The sequence below is a fragment of the Halichoerus grypus genome, chromosome 10 (genome assembly GCF_964656455.1).
Source record: "Halichoerus grypus chromosome 10, mHalGry1.hap1.1, whole genome shotgun sequence".
NCBI classification, from domain to species: domain Eukaryota; kingdom Metazoa; phylum Chordata; class Mammalia; order Carnivora; family Phocidae; genus Halichoerus; species Halichoerus grypus.
In genome coordinates, this window is record NC_135721.1 from 91,157,022 (window position 1) to 91,175,537 (window position 18,516).

Below are 18,516 nucleotides of genomic sequence, written 5' to 3' on the forward strand. Positions count from 1 at the left end.
GACTTCAACACTGGGGCAGAGAACACAGGTACTATATGAGGCAGCAGTTAGCTGGTGTTGTGAGAGGCCACACAGCTTCATTGCACATGCCTTTCATGTAAACTTCACACAAGACAATGCCACAGAAGAGGGGAAGGGGCCTTGGGAAGCCTGGGTATGGGACAGGGGTTTCCCAGTTGCAAGGTCAGAACACAGGGACTTGAACCCAAGCTTCTCAACACTTTGAAGTTCAAGAGGGTGAGTTTGGTGGCCAGAACTTCTCAAAAAAAAAAAAAAAATCATATTTTATTCTCTAGAATAAGTTTTCTTAAGCTCTTATCTCAACATGAATCAGACCAGAAGTCTAAACTTAAAGCCAAACAACAGTGCCACATTCTGTGTCCACACCATCCCAGGGAACCTGATAGTAACAGAGCCATGGAAACCTCTGCTCCCCTCCTCCTCTACATGTTCCCTAGTCCCACAGCTCAGAATATGTAGTGCACACCTTAGCTCAGTTGCCTTCTGCTGGGGATGAGGATGGTTAGAAACAAGCTTGGCTCCTGAGGGATCCTTTTCCAATAAGGAGAAGATCAAACACCACAAATATAATTCGTTGAGCATCTAGTTCTGCCAGGCATTCTGTCATTGTCTTTTGTACATTGTCTCATTCACTTCATAACAACCACTTGGGTAAGATACCAGATAATTCTAATTTCATGGTTGTGGAAACAGAAGCTCATGTAAAGTAAAAATGTGTCCCAGTGCTGCAACCAGCAAGAGGTGCAAAATGGGACCCAAACTCAGGTGTGTCCAACTCCAAAGACCTCCTCAACTCTGCTTTGCCTCCTTCCAAGGTTTCTATAAACTACAACATATTGACCATACAAATCATCTAAAACCTTCAGCTTCTATAAATGGATACAATGATGATACAGCTTCTTTTCAATCAACCCATATTCTGAGTCTGCACCCCCAGTTTTTTCTCTTGCTCTTCTGGGCAAGTTCTTGCCTGCATCCAAGAGGAAATTAAAACTTCCCAGGAAAACAAACTCCTTGAAGAATAAAACCCACAAAAATTCAGAAAAAGATAAAAGAAGAAATCTAATATTTCCAAATGATAAAGGAATAAGGTGGAGCTTGTAGGATTGGGGGCTGGGGATACTAAATTATAATGGCTAATCCAGGAAGGGCTTCCTAAAACCTGAGCTCAAACCCCCTTCCCCAAAGCCAGGGTCTGAGTGGAGATCACAAAGGGCCACTGGCTCCCTCACCACAAGTTAGGAGCTGGCAGGGAGCAGCCCTAGGCAGCAGGCAAGACCTAGGTCTAGTAATGTGTCCTGACATTATACTCCCTTTCTGGCCAAGGTCAAATGATCACCTTCTTATATTAGGCCTATACCTTCTTCACCCACCAGTAGAGTAGAAAAAGAGACTCAAAAGCAACCAACATGTTTTAAAAAATGGCCATAGGACAGACAGGCTATTAGAATCTGGGAGTAAAGAAGGAACTGTTCCATGAACAGTGCTGGAAAAGCCAGCTGTGCATCCAGGGCTGGCGGGGGTGGGGAGGAGTGGATGTCAAGCCTTAGATCGCTACCTCACACCTAACACACACTCAGACTCCAGCTGGATCACACATATAAAGGAGAAAAGCAAAGAAAATAACACAGTTCAAAGAAAGTGTAGGAGAATATGGGAGAGGATTTTTAAAATAAACATAAAAAGAGCACAAACCCTCAACAAAAATGTTGATATACTGAGCTGTCTTCAATTTAATCTGTATAACAACAGAAATCATTAGCATGGTGATCCCTGATAAAACTGTAGGAGGGGCTATCCCATGTCCCAGCAATATTCCTTCCAGGCCCCACCCTAGAGTAACTCACACAGGTGCACATGGATACCAGGAAGAAGATGCCTGTTGCTGGCCCAACTTTAACAGGAAAAGAGTAGGTCAATCCAGTGCCACTCAGCAGAGAATGATTTCATTAACAGTGGTCAATTACAACAAGGTTCTAATGCATTAGATCAATAAGTGCCCACATGGGCGACCTCACCAATATGATTTGAATAAAAGCATCAAGTTGCAGAAATGCAGTATGATATTATTTATGCAAAATGCTAAAAGCCTGCCACTTAATAACATATATCATTTTGGCTGACTTTCTCCCTGTGAGGTTTCAATGGGACAATGCTTCTAGAGAGCCTGGGGCAGCACCTGGCAAGAGTGAGCCCACGTGAATATCAGCTACTGTCTGTATCGAGAAAAAAAAAACCTCTTGATTGTTGAAGGCACTGTTATTTGGAATTTCAGTTCTGCTGAGGCAAACCTACATTTTACCTAGTAAAAGTGGTTGTGTACCATTTCATACTTTTTAAATTTATGGAGAATATTTTGAAGTTAAAAAAAAAAAAACTAAAGTACACAGGAAAGAAAAATAATGGGCACTGTTAGGAGAAATTCTGTTCTGGGCACATAGCAGGCTTGTCAAAGGAGACGGTGGGTGCAGGCCCGCACTGAGCAAAAGTGAGAGAGCTCAGGGTCTCTTGGAAGCCAGAGAAAGATGCTTTAGGAGACAAGATCTCAACAACCACAAGCATGTTTATAACAGGATTGGGTGATTTTCTGTCTTCTTGTTTCAGTTTTCAAATCCACTTTGCCCATATACAGCTGACCCTGAACAACATACATTTGAGCTCCATGGGTCCATGTATAGGTGGGATTGCTCCAATTAACAACGCAGTATGGTGCTGTCAACATATTTTCTCGTCCTTATGATTTTCTTACTAATGTTTTCTTTTCTCTAGCTGACTTGATTGTAAGAATACAGTATTTAATATGTATAACACTCAAAATATATGTTAACTGACTATTAAATTATCAGTAAGACTTCCTGACAACCTTAGCTAAGTTTGAGGGGGGGTCGTCAAAAGTTATAGATGGATATTCAACTGCATGGGGGTCAGTGCCCCTAACCCCCATGTTGTTCAAAGGTCAAGCTGTATATAGCCCACAGTGCAAAGAAAGCCTCTGTTTTCATGTAGACAACAATGAAGGAGATGGGGCAGCCAGCTCTGGTCACAAGAAAGGCAAAGGATGGTTTGCAACAGTGAGCCATGGAGGGGTGTGGAGCAGCGCTCTGGCTTGGTGGGAGCCCAGCTGCCCAGGGACAAGGGGCCAGTGGGCCTGTTTCTCCTAAGTGGGTCTGTAAGACCACTGGCTCATAACCACACAGCAGGCTGGGTTGGTGGAAGGAGGAGAAAACCACCCCAGTGACTTTCCAACTGCACATGCTGCAAGTGATTTTCTGGTGAAGACATCACATATCTTGTGGTCATATTAATATTTTTATTCTTCCTTTTGCCATTTATACATTCAGTTTTTATTACTCCTCTTTATCAATTTAAATTAGCTGGAAGTCTAAATGAGATGCCTGCCTTAAATGATCAGGACTTAACGTCTCCTGAAGACTCAAGCAAGAAGAGCTCTCCAGATGGAAGCCCCAGGGATGGGAAGGACAGGTGTGGAGCAGCTCTGCTAGGCCTGGAGGTCTCCTGCCTCCTTGGTGCTTTCCCTTGACCTGACTGTGATCACTCCATTCTGTGCTGAGTCCTGGGGTTCTCTCTGCCCCTGTTTTCCTCTTCTGCTCACATGGACTCCGGGCACAATCTTATTTCCCAGCACAGGAACCCTAGCATCTCAGGTTATCTGGGTGGGGCCCCATGAGGCGGTGTCAAGCTGGAAGTGCAGGGCCCTTAGGAAGTGGTCTGGAAGCCAAAGGGGCAATCCTGGGCAAGATGGCGCAGGACAGTTGGAAGGTAGGGCAGAGTTAGGCTGGGCAGTGAGTCAGACCACCTGGAAGGTATTGAGCTGTGAGGTCAGAGAGAGGGAGCTGGGAGGAATGCCATGCCTGTGTCTGGGACAGAGATGGTGGTTTCGGCTTGCCTGCTGCATCACCTTTGTCTCCACAGGGAAGAGCTGGTGGTTTGGTCCTGGCCACTGCTGACATTTCCTGATTTCCAAAAGGAATGCTTCCAGAAATACAGGGTTTTGGTTGAAGGAATCAGGCCCATTTCAGTGAGCAGTCACTGAAACCTTCCTATGTGACCTATATGGGGCACTCTGTGCCAGTAACATAAAAGTGGGCCTAACAAAAGTCCTGCTTCTCCCAGGAGACAAGCACTTATTACTCAGATTAGTGAGACAAAGTTTTGCCATGGGACTTAAGACAGCCTTAGAGAAAAAGTACATTTGGCCTGGGCATTGAAGGATGAATAGGAGTCCCTAGAGAAAAGGCATCCCAGATCCCAGATGGAGGGGTGGCCAGACAGAAGGCTGTGACAGGATGCTGTATGCTCCCAGATGGGGATCATATACCTCTGGGTCTACTCAGGGCCTACAAAATGTCTGTGCCTATATCTTTCAGGTTTTGACAGGGTAAGATACATATTCACTCTTCTCATTCCTTGGCTTGATATGCTTCTAATTCCTTCTTGATATACTAGTAGCTCTCAGCCTGGAAAGGAAGACCACTCCAGACCAGTAAGGACTTGGCAAGTGTATAAACACACTTGTAAGAGTAGTGTGTCCATGCACCTGTGATCCCAGGTCTGGATGTGGCCAGACGCTGACTTCCTCTTAGCTGCACTGTGAGGACCCGTGTGATGCACAGAGGTCTAAATCATCCCTCCTGTAAGATCATGTGAGGACCTTCCCTTGGATGGGGAAGACATTGACATATGTAGGACAGATCTGTGTTCTTTGGGCCCTTTCTATGGCAAAGTGTGAGTGGCCTCAGTGGGCATTTGCTGGTTCTGTTGGGACGCTTGCACTCTACCCATGTGTGTCAGGATTCTACTTCACACAGGTCTCCACAGCCTCTCCCCACAGCTGAAAATCCACAGTGACATCCCTATGATTGCAAACACTCCTATCCTACCCCAAAACATGCACAATCATTCTCAGGCTAAAAAACCATATCACTTAAGCTTCAGTTTGTGTAAACTTAAAGCCATCTGAGAAATGATATGACCTCTTTCTTTCCTTTCCTTCCCTTTTTTTTAAATTGGTTTTGGTTAATGTGCTCTATTAAAGTGTGATTGACATACAAAAGCTATAACATTTGATGTCTACAACTGAGAGTTTGGAGATGAGTGTACACCAATCAAAGTATCACTATCATTATAAATAACACAATACAACCTGTCAGGATGGAGTATGGTGGGGGACAATAAAACAGTGACCATGAACTTTGCCAAAAGAGAAAAATCACAAACAACCATGGAGGATAAGACACAGGGATGCTCACATTCCCTGGAACAAGGAGACGAAGTTCTCAGGGGACAGCATTAGCTGAGGGCACCTTGCAGCATTTCCTAAATGTGGGCAACCCCAGAATTGCAAAACTTGGGTTGGAGAGACCCAAATCATGGGAAGGACACCAGCTCTGAGGACCTTTGTGCAGTGAGGACAGGCTGTCAGCTTCAAAGCAGTCTTCTCTCTGTCTGTAGGTTCATCTGGTCACTGATGCCTGGGAGGTCTACAAACCCTGCACTAGACATGGAGTTCTGACCCCTTCCCTGATCCAGTGTGGCCCCCACACACCATCCTCAGCCCCAGACCTTGCCTTACACTTGAGTGACTTCTCCTGGTGATTTAGCTGCATCTCCCACCCCCACCTTCAGGGACTCACTCTGAACTGTGCTCCTCAACATGTGGTCCAGAGACTAGGACCATCAGCATCCCCTGGGAGCAGGTGAAGTCCCTGGGAGGAGGTGAAGATGCAAACTTTCCAGGGCTGCCTGACTGACTGGGTCAGAATTCTGGCTGGGGAAAGGCCCAAGACTCTGGGTGTCCACAGGCCTTTCAGGGCATCCTGGTCCCCCTGAGTTCACAAGTAGTGGCAGACAAATGCTGAAGCCTTTCACAAGCACAGAGCTGAAGCCTCGTTTGGAAAGATGTGCTCTTTAGTCCTTCCAGAGCCCCATCTGCTGCTCCAGATGGAGGCTGTGAGGGTCCCTCTCTAGAACCCAGACTCTGCACACAGGAATTGTGTCCACTGAGCCTTGAGGACCTTCACCACGAGAGGGCACTGATGCTCACCTAATGGTCACAGCTCAGCCATCCCTGGGAGCTCACTGGCTTTGTTCTGTGTCTGTTTCTCCCTCACTCCACCCTCCCTCTTCTAGAGCAAACTCCTACAAAGGGATCTATAGGCCCAGTGTGTGTCAAGGCTCACCCCTGCTGCAACACCTTTGGAGAGCATGTGCTTGCATCATCCAGCCAGGCCCCAGGCTGAGCACATGGCAGCACATCCAGGGGCCAAGAAGTGCAAAGGGAGATGCAGTGAGCTCGGCTGGAAGCTTCTGGTTCCAGGACCCTGAATTCCCCTGGCCTGGCATCATCCCAGGAGCCAGTGAGCCTTCTCTGCTCTACTACTCAAGGGGGGCTGGGGAGCTGAGGAGGACACAGACACTTGTACTCATCAAGACCTCAGTGCTTCTTTCTTCCAAAGATACCCATTATCTCTGTGCAGGTTGCCTCTGTCTCCCCCAAATTTGGCTCTTGATCACTCGTCCTTTTTGGCTCTGTCCTTATCTCAGTGGCCCTCCCCCTACTGCTAAGTCCTGGGGTCACCTTCCACTTCCACCTCTTGCTCTTGTGTCCTTGTTTCAGCCTCTGATTCTGGGGCATCCAAATAATATCTCTGCCCAGCGAAGAGCTGAGAGGGATGTTGTGGCAGGGACTCAGCTACAGGGGACCCCTCCCTCCCATTGCTGGTTCTTTCCAACCCACCCCGCCTGGGCTTGTTCCTGTCTCTGGATAGGAGGCGATTATGCAGCTTGGAATGGGGAGGCAGGGTGACGTGTGGGAAGGGACAATGTGTGATAGCAGGGAGGATATACAGAGGAGGAGTTGTTCTGAAGCTATTATACTGGACCAATGCCCAGGGAGGTTTGGAGGGAGCTTGAACTAGAAGGGCAAAGCCCCTGGGTCCCCAGATATCCATAGTCATGCCACATTGGCAGGTTGGGCAGGCTCTGCCCTGGGCCTTGCTGCTGCTTCTCTTAGGTTCCCAGTTCCTGGTGACTCAAGGATCAAGATCTGAAGAGGAAGCAGAGAGTGATAACCAAAAAGCCATGCAGAGCTACTTCCTTGCCACTGTGGAGTATGCCTTACACATATTCAACTTGCAGAGCAATGACACGAAGGCCTACAGGCTGGTGCGCATCCTGAATTCCAGGAGGGAGCTGGTAGGTACCACACCCTGGCCTAATAATCTGCACTTGCTATGAAGTCAGGATCAGGAGGGGGGGCGGTCCTATCTAGGGATCTTGTTCTGAAGTCCATAAAATAGAGCAAAAATACAAACTATACAGTTAGTTTCAGTTTTATGAAAGAATTTGAAATTTTAAATACCCAGGTCAATGTCTACTGCAGGTAGGATGTTCTAATTTTCATCCTTTGATGAAGTTACTTATTGATGATCAAAATACAGACTATGAGGCGCTAAAGATCCTGAATAAGGAAAAGAACAAGACAGAAAGGAGGAGGAGGAGATAGATTGAGAAAATTTCCGAGGAGAGGGTTTGAGGAAATAATCTAGCAAAACAAATGCAAACAGAAACAGAACAGATACCAAGAGAAAGGGAGGTAGAAGGGCCTGAGAATCAGGGCAGTAAGGATTCTCCCTCATCCAGAGTAGCCTCTGTGACCTCCAGGCCTCTTCTCTGGGCTCCTACCTGTGGTCTCCACCTACGGGGATGGATGCTATTCTATACTCTTCCCCGACCATGGTTCTCAACCCTAGGGCAGTGTCCTTGTAATGGAGTGTCTACAGAATGTAGCTAGGAAGGTTGTTTTCATGTGGGCTGCAGCAGGAGCATGTACGGTCATGTGTGTATGTGTGTCAGGTGTAGGTGTGGGTGTGAGTGTTTTAGTGAGTGTGTGAGAGTGTGAATATGGGTAAGTATGAGTTTTTGAGTGAGTGTGTGTGTCCCTTTGTGTGACTGTGTGTGTAGGTGTGGGTGTGAGTAGCATGAGTGTGTCACTGAGTGTGTGTAGTATGTGTGCAAGCATGTGTGTGTGTACACATGTTAGGGCCCAGGACATTCCTCTCTCCCTCTGGACCTCTGCCCCAAGAACCTGAGGGAAGGACAGTGGGAGCTCCACCCTGCCCGGAGCTCCAGCCTCCTGCTGTGCCAGGTCCCGTCTGGTTCTGCTGCCCGAGCTCTCGCAGATTAGACCTCTGGGATCCCTAGATCTGCACTCACATTGAGTTAGGGTATTGGGAGTAATTAAGTGTGGAGTGGGGTGGGAAAGGAATGGAAAGAATTGAGCAGAGAAGAGTATACAGAAGGAATACAGAAAATTCCACCTTCACTTTGTAATAGGGCAAGAGATATCTGGAAGCCATAGTTGGGGGGAATGAGGGTTGTGTGCAAAAGTGGGCACTCTCAGGCTCACATGAGTGTTCACAGCACTGCAAGCTAACTTCCTGTTGTCAAGCAAGTGAAAGTTGTGACGATGGAGCGGTAGATGAGTCTCCTACCCTGGAGCTGACATTACTCAGCAGAATCTTGCAAAGCCAACACCCTCCCAGGCACCTGACCCCCGGAGTACTGTTGTAGCTTCAGAAGCATGCTAGAAGTCAGGCTGGGTCTCCCTGGAGCATTTGGGAACATGAGGCTGCAGGGTGCGATGTATAAATGGTGTGTGACCAGGCCTGCGTCTACCCCAGGTCTCACAGCAAACACAGGCCTCTTTGCTTGAATTCTCCAAGCTTAGCTTTAACCCCAGCAAGCTGATCCAGGCCCAGAGGCAGCTCCCTACGTGGAGGAGTGTTTGGGGCTCTCCCCACACTGCATGGGTCTACACTGGCAGTTGTGCAAGGGAACCAGGAGGCAGATTCTCACATTAATGTCGATGTCTATTACAGTTCATGGAGAAGAACACAATGGCGTTCTCCATGGAGTTGCAGCTTAGAAGAACAAGATGTGGGAAATTTGACGAAGACATTGACAACTGTCCCTTTCAAGCAAGTTCAGGGCAGAACAATGTAAGACATGCAGCAGATCCCTGGGGTCACACAGCTGAGGATCCAGCTTAGGACAGATGTGGAGGTGAAGCAGATGACAGTGCCATTCCTAGGGACACAGACGAGTGAGGGAGCTGCAGGCACTGCTCTCCCCACCACTGGTGCTGCAATAGGAGCCCAGCTGGACAGGCCATCCTCAGGGTCCACTTGTAGCCCCCTGGCCAATCTGGGAACCACCTCTGCCCACTCACCCCATTCCAGTTGCCTGGCCCTTGGGCCCCAGTGATGACAGATTGCTCTTGGCCACACGGGTCTATGTCTCCTGGGAAAGCCATAGGATGTCCCTTCTCTTGTCTTCATTGACGTGCCTTCTGCACAGAATTCAGGGGGAAAATATTGAGATGGGCAACATGGCCTTTGCCAGATTGGCTTTCTCAGGTCCCCTTGAGAAAAGAGCCTGTGGGGTGGGGATTGAGGAGGGGACCACCGCCCTCCTTCCCATGCCCTGACCAGATTCCATGGACTATCAGCTGCTGCACCAGGGAGAATGGTCAAGGTGAACCCCAGCTCTGGGACTAACCCAACTAGGGTGAAGGGCTCCTCTGAAATAGCACCCCCTGGGAGAGAGCACCCCAATGCTATGCTAGGACCATAGGTCACACTGGTTCAGCTTGAGTGTTTTCCTGGAGACCACAGGGCTAAGGATGAGAAAATGGTAGAGGAGCCCCTGAGGTCAGGACAAGGTCCTGAGTTCAGAACAACCAGGGCTCAGGTGGGGCTGTGGCTGAGGACCACAGCCTGCATCCCCAGCTGCTCACCCCAGTATGGGTGGTTGGGGTGTGTGCTGTGTTTAAAGCAGGAGCCACTGTTTCTAACCATTCTCCACCCACCCTCCATCCCTGTGCTTACCCTCAGATCATCACCTGCTTCTTCATCATCAGCACTGAGCCCTGGAACACAATGTTCGAACTCTGGAACAAGACCTGCTTGGAGGGACACCTGCATGGCTCAGTTGGTTAAGCATCTGCCTTTGGCTCAGGTCATGATCCCAGGGTCCTGGGATCGAGTCCTGCATCGGTATCCCTGCTCAGTGGGGAGTCTGCTTCTCCCTCTCTCTCTGCCTGCTGCTCCCCCCGGCTTGTGCTCTCTCCCTGTGTCAAAAAAATACTAGAAAAATATTTAAAAAAAAAAAAAACCTGCTTGGATGGTGCCCACTGATGAAATGTCAGCACATCTGGCTCTGGTTGTTCTTCTCCTGGACACCAGTGATGTCCTGTAGGTCTCCCTTCAGTGGCTGAGCAGCTCCAAGTTGTGTTCTCTTTATTTGCAAATATTTCGTGTCTCATATCTGGACATTGTGAAAATTCCTCCTGCTCATTTTCTTCATGTAAAAAAATCATTAAACATTAGCATTTCAAGAAGCTTGTGCAGCATGGTTCCAGACAGAGGGGCTGGGCACGTGAAGGGCTCATCCTAACAGGGCAGTCGAGCGGGCCTAGGGTGATGGTTCTCCTCCCTCTCAGACCTCCAGAGTCATCTCCCGGTGGCCCAACCTGGAAGTACAGGAGTCTCTGAGCTGCTGCCTTGGGGCTCATGAGGAATGACCTGCTCCCTAGAGGTTCAATGACCATGACCCGGCAGAAAACCCAAAGTGCAGGATGGATGCAGACAGGCACTCAGACCCTGAGGACACATGAGGCCCCCGTCTTGAGGGGCTTGCTCACACCCATTCCCTGGTCCACACAGCTGTGAGGATGTGGGAGCATCTGTAGCCTCCACCCACAGAGTGGTCCAGCTGCCAGCAGGAGCAGCAAGTCCTGGAGCCTCAGAAATGTTCCATTAGTGTCTCCCCACCTTTGGACAAGGAGGCTGCATTTTCATGAAATCCCAGGAGACCCACAGACAATTGAATTTTGAGTGGCACTGCTCTACCAAATGCTATGAGACTCTGCCTGCATCTCCCAGGTGCAGATTTAGCAGACAATTTCTGCAAAAAGAGTTCAACTGTGTTGGCCTTTGTGGGCCATCAGTCTTGGTCTCATCTCCTCAGTGTTGCTTTGAAAGCTCCATAGAAAATATGAATACATATTACAGTGTTGCCTTCCAGTGAGACTGTATTTACACACACAGGCAGGGTATGTGTTTGATCCTCAGGCTGTGGCTGCCACCACCCCCACCCCTGCCAAAGTAAAGGCCCCTCCAGTGCCCGTGAAGCTGATGCACCCAGTGTCCCACAGTGTCATCACCTATAATTTAATCTTGGGCTGAAAATACATTTATAATTAACACTTTATTTTAATGATTATCAGATTATTATTTTAAAAATCCACATTCTATATTGGGTAGAGGGGTTTACAGACACTGTGGAAGTAGACTGGTTTACTCACCTTTCAACTCTATTGCTTCCTTTATAATGTTTAGCCTTCTTGGTATCAGCTCTGAGACAGGTGATAGAACCTTCTAACTTCATGTGCAGATGCCTGTTTGCCTGTAACAGGATCAGCTGCTGTGGTGAATGGTCCAACTCTGTGGTGTTACTGGGGTTCAGGTTCATGAGTACTGGAGCTCCTTGATGGAGCACTCCTCTTAGCATCACCTCACTGCAAACTGTACTGCTCTCGAGGCTACTGGTCTCGATCCAACCATGTACCGTATCACCACTGCTATGAGAACGTTCTTGCAGTTGCCCTCTGACTAGTGATGTGTGGGAAGGAGCTGGCCCACAATACAGGACTTTGCAGGGAGCTAGAGATGTCTACACTTGGGGTGGGTGATGAGTTTATCTCCTTGTCTCACATGGGAGAGAAATGTGACTTGGACCCTCCCTGCTTGTGTGGCTCTGTGAGGATAATGGATTCAAGATGAGCACTGGGGACCACACCCAATGTGGCACCAGTGGGCACCAGGTGTTGCAAGTGGTGAGGAGTGAGCATCGGGGTGCCCCCAGTGGGCAGGTTGGATGGGGGATGGACCGAATCCTTCAGTACCAGGAGCTGGGCCTGCAGCTGGGGTTGCAGTTCACCCATGGGCAAGGCCTGTATGCCCACCATCTCCATCAGTGTGTCCTCCCCAGGGTCACTGATAATCACAGTGGTGAGAACAACTCCTGGAATCTGCACTTTAGTGTCACCTCAGTGGCAGCACTCAGGCCCGCCTTAACTCTTGTCCTCAAGCCTGTGACCGAGGGTCGGATGCTATGGACCAATGCACAAGGTCCACATGGACCTGAGCAGAGACAAGGAAAGAAGCAAGTAGTCAGAGTGACTCCAAACTAGGGAGAATGTGCCAGAAAACGCAACACTTCTACTCCATAACCCTGAATATTATCCCAAATGGCACCCTTTGGAGAAAGCATGGAGGATGCTATCCCAGGGAGCATGTGGGCAATTGGAGTGTAGATGGCTAAGGGCAGGGCCAAGGCTGCAGGACTGACATGTGGCAGAGTTGGGCAGGCTCTCTCAATTCCAGTCCAGGGCCCCCAGCCAGCTCCCTGGGGCTCCCTGGAAACCAAGGGGAATGAATCACAGTTGGCCAGTGCTATATGGTCCCCAGGGTTCTCAGTGGCTTCACACCAGGAAATGGCCTTTGTCACTCACTGCCTAGGGCAGAGAGGGTCAGCCAGAGAGTGGGAGCCTGAGCCCCTCTAAACTTGACCCTGTCCTCACCTTCCGTGGGCAAATCCCACCTGTGTTCTCTCCCCGTGGTCTGATGCCTAGGGAGAGAGGGTGTGCTCAAGCACGAGGAGTATTGTGATCCTGAACAGGGCTTCTGCCATGGCCACACTCATCCTTCGACCAGAGCCTTGAAGGCTGCAGACATCTGGCTCTACCTGCCAGCCCTGCTCACTGAGGCAGGATGGCTCCAGGCAGCCCATTCCCAGTGCTTTCTCAAGCTCACTCCACAGCCCTGGCCTGGGTCCCCTTCCCTGGATATTCGGATTTCTTCCCTCTCCTGACCCCAGGAAGGCAGCTTAGGCTTATTCAACAAACCTACTCTGAAAGGAGGAGAAGTGGGCGGGATCTCCGGAGCCAGGTAGAGGTGGACAGGGTAAGAGAGGAAAGGTTTCCCCACAGTACATGATCCTCAATCCTACATCTGTTACAAAGTTGGAGCACCTGGAGCATGGACTCACTGTCAGGCCCTGAGGCCAGAGTCTCTGGGGGGGGGGGGAGGCAGGAGAACCCTTAACAAAGCCCCACAGGTGTGGTCTGAGGCAGGATTTAGCAAGTCTCTGCCAGGAGCCATGACTTGATGCCTGCTTTGTGGGCTCTGAACACACAAGAGACTGTCTCCTGGAGCTACCTGATGGGACTTGAGTAGAATTAGTGCAGTGGCTATGGAAAATACATTGGGATCACAGTGGGTAAAGAGCTCCCTTTACGCTTCCTTCTGCAGATTGAGGATTGACTCAGGACAGTCCAGTGTGGGGGGTAGACAGGAGGTTGGTTGGTGGGAGAGTCTTCAAGAAAAATGTACTAAAGTCTGCTACCAGATGGGAAGGCTATGGGAGAACACAGTTGTGTCCATTCTGAGTGATGTTCAGCTGGCAGCAAGGAAGCCCACTGTCAGGCTTTCCCCATGGCTCTGCCTGGGAGATCATACATTCCTGGGAAGCCCATCCAGGTCTCTACAGAGGATGAACCCTGAAGATATCTAATACCACATGTGTACTGCGAGTCCCCAGGGAGACCCTGAGATGTGGACTGGAAGGTACAGGTAGTTCATTTGGGAGATGATCACAAGGGGCACACTGAGGGGAAGGGAAGCAGAAAAGGGAGACAGTCAACATGGCTGTTGTTATGGGTCACAGTCCTGCTGGACTATGTGAGAACCCTGTGGATCTTGTCTCTGACCTGCATCTGTGGTGCTGGAACTCTAAGCCTTTTCCTGCTGCAGCTCTATGTGGGGATGGAGTGTTGTCCTTGGGCCTACCTCTCCCCACTGAGGTGTGCCTACTCTGCAGATGGGGTACCAGTTGTACAGAGAAAGCCCTGAGTAGAACTTAGGGGAGAATAGGACCTTTCAGTGAAGTGGAGAGTGTCAGGTACTGGGTGGTCCACCTGCATGAGCACTGGAAGGACAGCTAGTTGGGGGAGGGGAGCCACAGCTCCAAGACCAAATGCAGACCCTGCTTATTTGTGTAAATAGTCTTACTGGAACACAACACTCATATTTGTGTTTACATTGTTTATAGAACTTTCAAAGCAAAGTCGGGGATCTGAGAACAACGCCATATGGCCCACAAAGGCCAAAACAGTTACACTCTACGTACAGAAAACGTTTGCCAATCCTCTTTTAGGGGATTCAGGCTGAGTCTCATAGCATCTGGGAGAGCAGTGCCTTTCAAATGGTAAGTGTCCATGGGTCTCCTGGGAATTCAAGAAAATGCAGCTTCCTTGTGCAAAGGTGGGGAGACACTAATGGATCATTTCTGAGGCTCCAGGACTTGCTGCTGCTACTGGTGGCTGGACCACTCTGTGGGTGGAGGCTACAGATGCTCCCACATCCTCACAGCTGTGTGGACCAGGGAATGGGTGTGAGCAAGCCCCCAAAGACCCACAGAGGGGGGCCTCATGTGTCCTGAGGGCCTGAGGTCCTGTCTGGGTTCACCTTGCAATTTGGGTTCTCTGCCAAGTCATGGGCATTGCACCTTTGGGGACAAAAGTGATCCCTCATGAGCCACAAGACAGCAGCTCAGAAGTACCTTGTGCTTCCAGACTGTGACACCTGGACTGGCTCCAGAGGTCCAAGAGGGAAGAGAACCCACCCCCATGTGCCCACCCTACTGCTCTGCTGGGATCAGTCCTTCACCTGCACAGCCCCTCTGGAACCATGCCACACAAAGCTTCTTGAAATGCAGATATTTAATGATATATTCTACACGAAAAAATTGGACAGTGAGGAATTTCCATAATGCCTGGAAGTGAGACCCGGACACTTGCAAGAGAACAACCTGGTGTTGTCACCTACATAAAAATGCTGGTGTCCAGAAGAAGAACAGCTAGAGGCCAGGTGGGGATGGCCTCAATCAAAGGAAGCCCTCCAAGCAGGTCTTGTTCAGGAGTTCAAACTTTGTCCTCCAGGGCTCAGTGCTGATGGTGAAGAAGCAGGTGATGGTCTGAGGGAACAAGCACAAGAATGGAGGGTGGGTAGAGAATACTGGAAATCAGTGGCTCCAGCTTTAAATACAGCACACATCCCAACCACCCACCCCAAGGTGAGCAGCTAGGGATGCAGGCTGTGGTCCTCTGATGTACCCCCATCCAAGGTCTTCATATTCTGGACCTAGGACCTTGTCCTGACCTCAGGGGCACCTGTGTCATACTCCCTACCTTGGCTTGTGGTCTCCAGGGGAACACTCAGGCTGACTCAGTGTGACCCATGCCCCAATGCAGCATTGGGGTGCTCTTTACCAGTGAGTGCTAACTCAGAGGAGCCTCTGGTCAAGGTGGGCTTGCCCTAGAGCTGGGGTTCACATTGACATTTTCCCTTGTACCAGGAGATGGTAGTTCACTGGGACCCAGGTCAGGACATAGGAGAAAGGGCAGTAAGCCCTTCCTTAAACCCCACCCCTTCAGACTGTTGACAGAACCAAGGGGAACTCCAAAATAGTCAGTGAGGCAAAGGTGCTGTAGGCCACCTTAACATGCCCCTATTCCTGGAGGTCAGGAAGGGAAGTGGATAAAGCTCAGAGAAGAGAATCCTGTCTCAGCCCCAGGAGACCTGGACGCTCATTGCCAGGACCAATCTGATACCAGTGTGGCCCAGGGCACAGGGAGCTGGAATGGAGTGAGTGGGCAGACTTGGTTCCCAGATTGGCCAGGAGACTGCAAGGGGAACTTGGGGCTGGCTGGCCCACTTGGGTTCCTACTGCAGCACCAGCAGTGGACATGGCAGTGTCTGCAGCTCCCTCACTCGTCTGTGTCCCTAAGAGTGACACTGTCATTTGCTTCACCTCCACATCTGTCCCAAGCTGCATCCTCAGCTGTGTGACCCAAGGGATCTGCTGTGTGTCTTACATTGTTCAGCTCTGGACTTTCTTGAAAGGGACAGTTGTCAATGTCTTCATCAAATTTCTCACATTCAGTTCTGCGAAGCTTTATCTCCATGGAGAATGTCAGGATGTCTTCTATCTGTGGTACATGGAGACGTTACAGTCTCAACCCACCTCTTGGTTTGCTTGAGCAACTACTAGTGTAGATCCATGCAATGTGGGGAGAGCCCCAAACACTCCTCCACACAGGGAGCTGCCTCTGGGCCTTGGTCAGCTTGCTGGGGGTAAAGCCAACTTGGGGAATTCAGAGCAAAGAAGCCTGAGGTTGTTGAGGCCAGGGATAGATGTCGGCTGAGTCACACACCATTCATATATCACACCTTGCAGCATTATGTCCCCAGATACGCCAGGGAGACCCAACCTGACTTCCATCACGTTTCTGAAGCTACAACGCACTCTCAGGAGACAGGTGCCAAGTGCCTGGGAAGGTGTTGGCTCTGCAAGAGTTTTGCTGAGTAATGTCAGCCCCAGAGTAGGAGACTCATTTATGACTCCACTGGCACACCTTTCACCTGCCTGAGAACAGGAAAATGTCCTGCATGTTGCTGGAACACTGAGCACATGAGCGCACACACACACACACACACACACACACACACACACACACAGACATACATACACCAACTATGGCTTCTGGATACCTCTTGTCCTATTACAAAGTGCAGCTGGAATTTTCTATACTCTTCTCCACTCTGTCTACTTCATTCCATTCTATATCCCCCACTCCACCCTCCATTACTCCCCACACCCTAACTCAGTGTGAGTGCAGATCTAGGAGCCCAGAGCAGAACTCAGAGAGAGCTTAGGCAGCAGAACCAGCCGGGATGTGACCCAGCAGTGGTCACAGAGTCTGGAGCTCTCTGCAGGGTGGAGCTCCCACTGCCCTTCCCTCAGGGTCTCGGGGCAGAGGTCCAGAGGGAGAGAAAGGAATGGCCCAGGCCCTAACACGTGCACACATGCACACACACTCACAGACATACACTCAGACACACATATACACACTTTCACACACTCACTCCTACACACTCACACTTGCACACATACTAACACAAACTCACTCACCCACTAACACACACTCACTCACATCCACATGTACATACAGACACACACAAAGAGACACACACTCACTCAACTCACACTTTCACATACACACACATACTCATTGACACAGTCATACCTACACCCTCTCACCGCCCAAACACACATGGCCATATATGCTCCTGATGCAGCCCACGTGAAAACAGCATTCTTGGCTGCATTCTGTAGACACTCCATTATAAGGACAATGCTCTAGGATATTGAGAACCATGGTCTGGGAAGAGTATAGAATAGCATCCATCCCCATAGGTGGAGACCACAGGGAGGAGCCCAGAGAAGAGGCCCAGAGGTCACAGAGGCTACTCTGGTTGAGGGAGAATCCTTACTGCCCTGACCCTCAAGCCCTGCTCCCTCCCTCTCTCTCAGTGTCTGCTCTCTGTTTTCTAATCATCTCCTTGTATTTGTTCCTTAGAATATTTCCTCAACAGATCTCATCTGTGGATCTTTTCCTTGGTCAGGATCTTTATCACTTCATAGGTTATATTTTGAGGTCATTCATCATTAATGTTATAAAATGATGAAGATTGAAAACACACCTTATATGAGAGTAGATGTTGTCTGAGGTATTTAAATTTCCAAATTTTTTATTTTATAAAACTGAATCTAACTGGACAGGTTGTATTTTCCCTGTTTTATGGACTTCAGATGGTGAACAAGATCCCTCAATAAGACCCCTCCTCCCACAACACTGACTTTATAGCAAGTGCAGGTCATCAGGCAGGAAGATGTGGTCACCTACCTGTTCCTTCCAGGAATTCAGGATGCGCACCAGCCTGTAGGCCATTGAGTCCTTGCTCTGTAGGTTGAATATGTGTAAGGCATACTCCACAGTGGCAGGGAAATGACGTTCTATGTCCCTTTGTTCATTATTGTCCCTCTTCTCTTGGGAACTCCAGCTGTGAGTCACCAGGAGTTGGGAACTTAGTAGTAGCAGGAGCAAGGCCCAGGGCAGAGCCCATCTGAACTGCCAGTGCAGCATGGCTGCAGGAATCTGGGCACCCATGGCCTTTGCCTTCCCAGCTCAGGCTCCTACCTGAGCCTCCCTGGGCATTGGTCCAGTATAATAGCTTCAGAACAACTCCTCCTCTGTATATCCTCCCTGCTATCACACATTGTCCCTTCCCACACGTCACCCTGCCTCCCCATTCCAAGCTGCATAATTGCCTCCTATCCAGAGACAGGAACAAGCCCAGGCAGGGTGGGTTGGAAAGAACCAGCAATGGGAGGGAGGGGTCCCCTGTAGCTGAGTCCCTGCCACAACATCCCTCTCAGCTCTTCGCTGGGCAGAGATATTATTTGGATGCCCCAGAATCAGAGGCTGAAACAAGGACACAAGAGCAAGAG

General features: G+C 49.6%; 2 protein-coding genes across 2 annotated transcripts; one reads left to right on the top strand and one right to left on the bottom strand.

Moving 5' to 3' along the window:
• The first annotated feature begins 6,895 nt into the window (after nucleotides 1-6,895).
• Nucleotides 6,896-10,227, top strand: LOC118534881 (cystatin-9-like). Its single transcript, XM_036090958.2, has 3 exons — nucleotides 6,896-7,236; nucleotides 8,922-9,041; nucleotides 9,936-10,227. The coding sequence occupies exons 1-3, from the start codon at nucleotides 6,997-6,999 to the stop codon at nucleotides 10,038-10,040; spliced, it is 465 nt and encodes a 154-aa protein (XP_035946851.1). The 5' UTR covers nucleotides 6,896-6,996; the 3' UTR covers nucleotides 10,041-10,227.
• A 4,668-nt stretch (nucleotides 10,228-14,895) lies between these two features.
• Nucleotides 14,896-18,253, bottom strand: LOC118534879 (cystatin-9-like). The gene is made up of 3 exons (XM_036090957.2): nucleotides 17,912-18,253; nucleotides 16,040-16,153; nucleotides 14,896-15,138 (listed from the first exon to the last, which is right to left on the bottom strand). Exons 1-3 carry the CDS (start codon nucleotides 18,173-18,175, stop codon nucleotides 15,049-15,051), a joined length of 468 nt encoding a protein of 155 aa, XP_035946850.1. The 5' UTR covers nucleotides 18,176-18,253; the 3' UTR covers nucleotides 14,896-15,048.
• Nucleotides 18,254-18,516: the final 263 nt, after the last annotated feature.

Bases quoted from the DNA above. Each gene is read 5' to 3' on its own strand.
- LOC118534881 (XM_036090958.2), top strand. From the start codon at position 6,997: ATGCCACATTGGCAGGTTGGGCAGGCTCTGCCCTGGGCCTTGCTGCTG. The intron at 7,237-8,921 runs GTAGGTACCACA...TGTCTATTACAG, and splicing joins TGAATTCCAGGAGGGAGCTG to TTCATGGAGAAGAACACAAT. The intron at 9,042-9,935 runs GTAAGACATGCA...GCTTACCCTCAG, and splicing joins CAAGTTCAGGGCAGAACAAT to ATCATCACCTGCTTCTTCAT.
- LOC118534879 (XM_036090957.2), bottom strand. From the start codon at position 18,175: ATGGGTGCCCAGATTCCTGCAGCCATGCTGCACTGGCAGTTCAGATGG. The intron at 16,154-17,911 runs GTAGGTGACCAC...CATGTACCACAG, and splicing joins TGAATTCCTGGAAGGAACAG to ATAGAAGACATCCTGACATT. The intron at 15,139-16,039 runs GTAAGACACACA...TTGTTCCCTCAG, and splicing joins AAAGTCCAGAGCTGAACAAT to ACCATCACCTGCTTCTTCAC.